General features: G+C 39.4%; 1 protein-coding gene across 1 annotated transcript in view; it reads right to left on the bottom strand.

The window, feature by feature from the left end:
* Nucleotides 1-1,853, bottom strand: part of LOC138036208 (uncharacterized) — a 2,340-nt gene extending 487 nt beyond the window's left edge. Inside the window, exons 1-2 of the mRNA XM_068882562.1 lie at nt 1,818-1,853; nt 1-833 (exon numbers count right to left, since the gene is read on the bottom strand). The exon at nt 1-833 is cut by the window's left edge and continues 487 nt beyond it. Coding sequence (XP_068738663.1) covers nt 1-833; nt 1,818-1,853 — 869 coding nt within the window. The remainder of the gene's footprint in view (nt 834-1,817) is intronic.
* Nucleotides 1,854-7,876: the final 6,023 nt, after the last annotated feature.

Raw genomic sequence — 7,876 nt, 5'->3', positions numbered from 1 at the left:
TAATTCTCTAACCAGCGTTTCTCATGGTGACCCATAAAGAGATTAGCTAATACAGGAGCAAGCGGGGAGCCCATGGCTACCCCATCAATTTGATCGTAAAAATTACCCAAAAATGAAAAATGGGTTTGAGCAGTGGCAAAGAAAAATAAGTTAGTAAGATGTTCCCGTTCTAATTTGATATCTGGGTTGCCCTTCATAATGTAGTCTACCGCTAAGTCGATAGATTCGACGAGAGAAATGTTGGTGGAAAGACTTACGACATCGAAATAAACCATGAACTTGTAAGAAGTATGGATTCTAGTAACTTCACTGACAAAATTAAAAGTGTCTTGAGTACAGTAGTCATTAGGGATGTGAGGGTTTAACAATGTACATAAATACTTAGCTAGGTTGTAATTATAGGTTCCAATCGAAGAAACAATGGGCCGGAAAGGAGGTGTCGAAGAGTGATCTTGAACCTTATGCATCTTAGGAAGCCCATAAATTCTGGCTGGTTGAGATCCTGATGGATAGATCTTGTCATAAATGGTGTTCTCAATTTCATCATTCTTCTTCAGGTTGCGAAGAAACCGTTGTAATTGGCCCTCCCTTAGGAGAGTTGGATCATCCTTAAGTTTCTTGAATTTGGACGAATCCGAGATGATGTTAAGGATACTGCTATCATAAACTGTCCTGTCCAAAATGACCACACCATTCCCTTTGTCAGGTTTCAGAATGACAATATTCCTATTCCTTTTGAGACTTTTCAAGACTTGGAGTACTTTCCGATCATTGTGAGATACACGATGAGAGGCGATGTAGGAGCTCGCAAGATGCGATAATGCAGCTTGGAGCTTACCAGGAGAGAGTTAGGAGTTGGTTTGGGGCGAAGGATCCTATCCCTGCGGGCTTACGATCGCGAGTCATTTACAAGTTTTCATGTGCAGGCTGTAATGCCTGTTATATTGGTGAAACCAATAGACATTCCGACAAACATTCCCACATATTTAAGCACTTGAGAGGTTCTGAAAATTGTCGCTCCCGGTGTTCAGAAGACTGTTTTAAAATCCTCGACTCTGCTTCCACACGTTTCCAATTGAAAATCAAAGAAGCCATGCATATCCTTTGGGAGCAGCCATCTTTTAATTCCCAAGTCAAACATCTTAATTTATCCCTTTCATACTAATTAGTTTCTTTTCTTAGCCTAAACAGTTTGGTTTTTTCTGTTTTGTTTCGTGGTTGGGTGTTTTTATTCTGTTCTCGCCTTCATCCTTAATTATTCATGTTATATCTCACTTTGTTACACTATTAATTTTATTGCTCAACTTTAGTTTATTTCTCATTTGTCAACTGACGATGGATGATGTTTCATCCGAAACATGTATTGATTAAATATGAATTTCAAAAACATCGTATGGATCATCAAAGCGATATCTTACTTCGTGCTGCTAAGAAGTTTTGGTAATTAATAAGAAAATAATAACCGTTAGTTTCACTGGCAGTGATACAATCTGGCTGCACTGATCAATGTACTCGCTTCAGGGACAACTGGAATAGTGAGTGCTCGCAGTCTCGTACAACGATACATGATTACACGGTCTTACACATCTTGCTTACTCGATTTTCGCAATTGGAGCGATTGCTGAATACCCGTCCACAAAGGAGCGTTTACGCTCGCTACGCTAGCCGCAGTACCGAACTGAACAAAAGTGGTTTTTGCTCAGTTTGTGTCAGATAGAGTGAATTCAGTAGAATGGCTGGTGCTGCAGTGCCTTAGTCGACTTACGGTTAAATTGAGCTGAGTAGAGTGGCTAGTGCCGCAGTGTCGCGGTGCTTACCTCATGGATTAACGAACGAGGTATATCCAACAACATGACTGCGGCAGCACTGTGGCAGCAGTGTTTTTAGGGTCCATTTCTTGTGGCCTGGTTTTGACATCAAGTCTGTACTAGGTAGATTTCACAAAGAGATTTTCTGCTCAATCTAATTTAAGTGATTTAATTTAAAGCTCACCCGCACGTGCGAGCAAAAGCCCAGCCTCTGTATGCAGAGAAGAATCCAACACTTTATAACTTCTCATGTGTGCCTTGACGTTCTTATCAAATTTTGCTATTATTACGCATTGAACGTTTGCTGGATCGTCAGAACTTGGGCCACAAATTCCCCCAACAAACTCAGAATAGAACCGCATGCAGTCATAATGGTCTGTGTGCTTTGTCCTTATCTCTTGCGTGACAGCTCTGACGACACAACTCACGAAAGTCATGAAGCGTTCGACTGGTTCAATGGTTGTTTGAGGGCTTCGAGGAAAATCCAAGAAGCGTATGCTTACATAAAGGGGGATACCTTTCTTTGTTTGTTTTGCAGGTATGTTCACAAAGTGAATTAAGGAAATTTGTTTGCGCAAAATTATGGAATGGAATGAATCTTGCTGGGATTCCAATCTTTTGGTCAGTTATTTTAATTACCGGATATGCCACTCTTAAACCAAGACAGTTAAATTTCAATGACACGTTCCCCTTGACCTACAGTAGTTCCAGTCAATTCACGTTGTATTGTGTCAGTAAACCTAGAGTCTCGAATTGTTTAGTGAATAAATCGAGATTAGCGTGTGTGGTTTCAATATACCTTGCCTCTGCTTTGGTGGTCAAAAGTCGATTTTTGTTGACAAACAGCATGTTGAAATTGCGCCTCAAAAAACCTCCGTTTCATTTACCCAAAAATTTTATTGAATTTAATTGCAGCGGAAGCATTGCTTACTCCGGTGATTATAGTCTCGTTTGAGAAAGCCATGTACCAAGATGCTTTTTGACGGTCGAATTTCGCACAAATTTGGCACTGACCCCTTGCAAAATGAACTTCAAGCTTTCTGTTAAGTTCTGGAAATTTCTGGAAATTTCTAAAATGTGACAGCTTTATTCCAGAGTCAAATTCCAGATTTTATTCCAGAAATTGTTTTCCAGTTTTTGCAAGTTTTGGGTTCTTTCAAAAGCTGGAAATAGCTTGAATTTGATACATCTATCAGGTGCTGCCAGAAAATGACGGTTTCTTCCAGTCTTCATTTCTTGCAGGAAACTGGAAATAAACTAGCAATAGTCTACAGCTTGTTAACAATTTTAACATTTCTCAAATGAAACAAATTCTTAGTTTATTACAGTTTCTATTCTATAAATTCAACTCTTTTCAGATAAAAACTTAAAGAAATGTTTAGCATGCAGTTTCTTATTATGTATAAAATTTAAGAAGTAAGAAAATTCCATTGGAGAACCAGACATATGTAAACGCTATGTAAAGTTTATCATATAACTATGTTCAGCTATATAAAGTCTATTTACTGCTCCTTACTTGCTATGTAATAACTATGTAACTTGCTACATTACGTAGTTAAGTCTGTGTAAAGCATATGCCATTACTATTTCAATACCATTCAAAGGTCACATAGCTCTCTGAAATAGCTTATGAATTTGAATGTGATATCTTTCGAGTTAATACATTTACTTAGCTTACGCAATGTCCTTTAAAGGCTCCAAACTTTGAACATAAAGCACTCTGTACATGGAGAAATGAAAAAGAAAGCTTTTATTCCGGTGTATTCAATAGGTTGTGAGAAAAACCAATCAACGAATTACCTTGTTTGATGCTCTCCGAGTCTCATAATCGGCCTTATTCCAAAGGAACATGATGCATTACTCTGGAAAATTACACACTCCAAGTCAGCACTTAATCCTTTCAATGAACTCCAGTATCTTTCGAATCTTGCTCCGTAGAAAGATTGTCATCCTCCACCATCTTGGATAACACGTGAGAGACAGGATCGGGAACTAGTGCGTCCTTTTCATTTTGGTCAGCAGTCAGTAGCATGGAGCTTATACATAGGGCGTCCATAGGGCGGTGAAACGGGCATTCCGCTCTTGGTCCAATGTGCGATGCGGAGAAGGACTGGCCCGAGCGCTCCTTCCGCGTTTCCGCTGCAATTAATGGCTGCCAAAAATATCCTCTCGACGAACCAAAAATCAAGTTTTCTTTCTTTATTTTTGGGCCACCATTAGTGTATTATTTAAAGGCCTTTTTGATATTTTTGACCCAAAACTCAATACTATTTTATCTGTCAAGTATTTTCGTCGGAAGCTGCTTAAATTTGACTGAAGTAAGACAGTGTCGAATGCAGGTATGTCCCGCTTACCGTGACCAAGGGTAACCCTTCGTTTCGCCAACGTGTCAGCTCGCCAACGACCTGTTCGCCAACGTATGAAGTCTATTTGTCAACGTCTAATAATGTCAGTTCCCAACGCTTATATGTCAGTTCGCCAACGTCCAAAATACTTTGTGAAATAGATCTGAATTTTATTTACAAATTACCAAAAGAAGATAATGTGACCTTTGATCCAAGATGAATTGTTTGATTCGGCTTGAAAATGTTTGTTTCACTCTCCCCAATCTCTCTCTCTCCCTCTCTGTCTCTCACGCCATCCACGGCTTTATTTGTGAACATAAACCGGCTGTAAAACCTTTTTATTAAACATTTGCGTAGTTAAAGAGCCATCGAGTTGAAATATGTTTGTTTAATTACACACTTAGAAACGTTCACTTGTTTCCAACAAATTTCGCCTACGTGTTTGTTCTACTCTCGCAGAGGGTTTTTGCATTGTTTGAAACACTGATTAAATATTTGCGGCAAAACTTTTTCCTTCCCCCACTCAACTATTAAATGTTCCCCCTACAACCTGCTTCTCTACCGGTCTCTTTTCTCTCTGTTACGGGAAGAATTAGAAACGCGATAAAAACAATGTGAGCTCATTAACTTCACTTGTGCGGCATGTTGCAAAGGAGGTGAGAACTTTTTCAACTTGAATAGGATATTGTTTAAACGTTTAATGATATGTAACTACAAGAAAGAACAGATAACACCAACAATATCTACCAATCAAATTCCTGCGATTTTGATCCGGCTTAATCAGGCATTGCTGTATAAAAGGGCTGTGATTTTCTGTTCAATTCAACCGACTCATCTTATTGAAGTATTTTCGCTGATCAAATATGTTTACAAGAGTCACTCGAGATGGAAAGCTATTATTGTATCTATTGCAATGAGGAAGTAACAGAGAGACTGGAAGTGCTCCTCTGCGATGGCTGCGACAAATGACAACATCGACGTTGCAACACGGGAATTTCGAGACAGCAGTATAGAGATGCTGTTAAGACCGGATTAGAGGTGGTTTGGCGATGCCTATATTGCAGTGAGATCACTGATCCAATTGGGGAGAGTAGCAGAATCGAGGAAGAGATGGATGCCTTTGACATTTCGCCATCTTTTGGTATGCTCGTTTTTTCACAATACTAAAACGACAATAGGTGATGGAATGTTCTTAAACAAAGAGCTTTCCGTGAATGGAATCAGTCTGCGAGGAATCTGTGTGTTGAGACTAGAATTGCTGCTTGATAAAAAGCATCTCATAGACGAGACAGTCAAATTTTCCTTCCTTTTTTTTAGGTCATGTTAGATGAACTGACTGCTGCACCTTGTCCAGCCCTCCCTAAGCCTGCGCATGTGGCTAGAGCTGCCAACCGACTCCGGCAGAAACTCAGACCCGAGCAAACGAAAGATCTGGACTTCGAACTGGTCAAGGAATGTCTCCTTCCCGGTTTCTTCCAAGCCGACCTGACACAAGCAGAAAGGCATCTGATCTTCGCCAGACAGGAGCAGCTAAATACCCTTGCCAAGGCTAAATCCTGGTACATGGACGGAACCTTCAAGCTTGTGTGACACCCATTCAAGCAGCTACTGACGGTGAATGCTTTTGTCCAATCCGGGGAATATGCAAAGAAAGTCCCACTTGTGTTTGTCCTGATGGCCAACAAGAAAGAAAAAGACTACAAGAAGGTATTAATCACTGTTTAGTCATAAATTAATAAAACTGAGAAAACATTATGCAGTCTATTGAGCATTAAAGTAAAGATAAAGACAACGCAATATTTGGAATCCAACTGGGAAAACAGTTTCCAGGTATTATAGTAAGGAATCGAACTCGAAAACGTTATGCATATGCAGCTTCCAAGTATTAGTAAAACTATCTAAACCTCTTTCTACTAATCAATATCCTAGCATTTGTGTCCGATGAAAAACTGAAGCAGTATCGAAACAGGCGAGGCTATTCGACAGCTGGGAGTAGTACGAAAGGAAAGACAAGACCGCCGCACAGTTGCTGAAAACATGCTCACATCTCAACGGCCCCACTGGTGGAAACTGAAGAAGTCAGTAAAAATCACAACCAAAAAACGGCTCCTTTAGGAGCCACCAAGTTTGCAAAAGAATATGACCAGCAATAAACTATCAATAAAGAAAACTAATAAAATTTGAGGGGGGATTGGGGCGCATTGAAAGGTTCAATAACAAATATGGCGGTTCACATCAACAATCCCTCTCATGAAGTGAATTGCAAGTTATCTAATTGACAATTATTTTCAACGAAAAAGGTGTTTTTGGACGTTGGCGAACCGACTTCATACGGTGGCGAAACGACCGGTATTCTGACCAAGCCGTGTTCCGCTGCTTCTTTTAGGAGTACTCCACATTACTCCACTCTAAATTTTACATATGTTTAAGATCGATAGCTTTTACATAACATAGTAAAAAACGGAGGTGGATATATTTGGATATAGCAGCGTTTCAGAACTTCAAACTTGCTCACTTAAAATCGCTCGCGACGAATCGGATTCCCCGCCGCAGTCAATTTTACCAACAATATTTTAAAACTATTTGCAAGATTTCACCCGCTTGGGAAAATCAACAAACAACAAATACGGTTTAATCAGGGCGCTTGTAATTCCATCTTGATAATTTAAATAAAATACGAGTAAAGCTTGCTTGTTAATACTCTGTCCGAAAACGTTTGCAAAGACATGGCTTTGCATGAAAACACCACAGAAAAGATACAAGAACTTATGAAAATGTGAAATGCTTTGGAATGTCTTCAAAGATAACAGTCCACTGCAGTCAATAACAGATCAACGTGTTATCAACTTAAACCAACTACTTAATTACTTTAAAGCCTGGAAACAAACATTCCACAGAAGGACAGATGTGTAAGAACACTTCATAACATGGCAAACAATGTTTGATCTCGAGGTAATATATAGACTAAACTTAAAATGGATCACAGCAAAACAATGCAAAACTGATAAGTTATTGTAAATACCATGTCCTTGCCCCCTTAGGTATGACTATGCAAAAAAGCCATACTATTCCATGGCAACTCCTTCATATTTTGTACAATCTGAGGACAAAGCAATGATTTCAGTTCCTTGTAGAATATCCTCCCCTGAAGAAAAGCAATTTGTAGCCTATCACTACTGCTACGTTTTAAGACTCCCCATCGTCTCCCAAACCCCATATTGTTTTCTTTGCCTTTGTGCAGTTTGGCCCCAACAAATAAGCTAACCTGTGGCTGATCAATATGATCACATTTTGTTCCACTGTGTGAAACATAAATAAAATAATTAAGAGCATGAGCCCTGGAACATACCTTAAAAAATATGACTGACTGTATTTATTGTTAGGCTTGACTAGCAACACCACACAGAGAACTTAAAAAATATAGCATAACTATTTCACACTCAAGGATCACAGGCATCTATTTTTGGGGGTCTGAGGGCTTATTTAAAGAAAAGAAAAAAAATGTGTGTCCGATCTAGCCCTTTTACTCAATCAAATAGTACATATCGATACAGTAACTCTCTGTTTCATATTGTTTTCAAGGTGTCAGTAAAAGGCCTTAAAGGACTTCTACATCTGCATCTAGTGAGTACATATTCCAGCACTAGCTCGGCAAGGTCCCTTTTTGACTTGTGGCTGTTTCTGCTTAGGTGGCCTCATACACCACGAGCCTTTTTGGAGATA

This window comes from Montipora capricornis, unplaced genomic scaffold, assembly GCF_036669925.1.
Source record: "Montipora capricornis isolate CH-2021 unplaced genomic scaffold, ASM3666992v2 scaffold_468, whole genome shotgun sequence".
Classification (NCBI taxonomy): Eukaryota; Metazoa; Cnidaria; class Anthozoa; order Scleractinia; family Acroporidae; genus Montipora; species Montipora capricornis.
The sequence above is the reverse complement of the archived record's forward strand: the minus strand, read 5'-3'. Positions and strand labels throughout refer to the sequence as shown.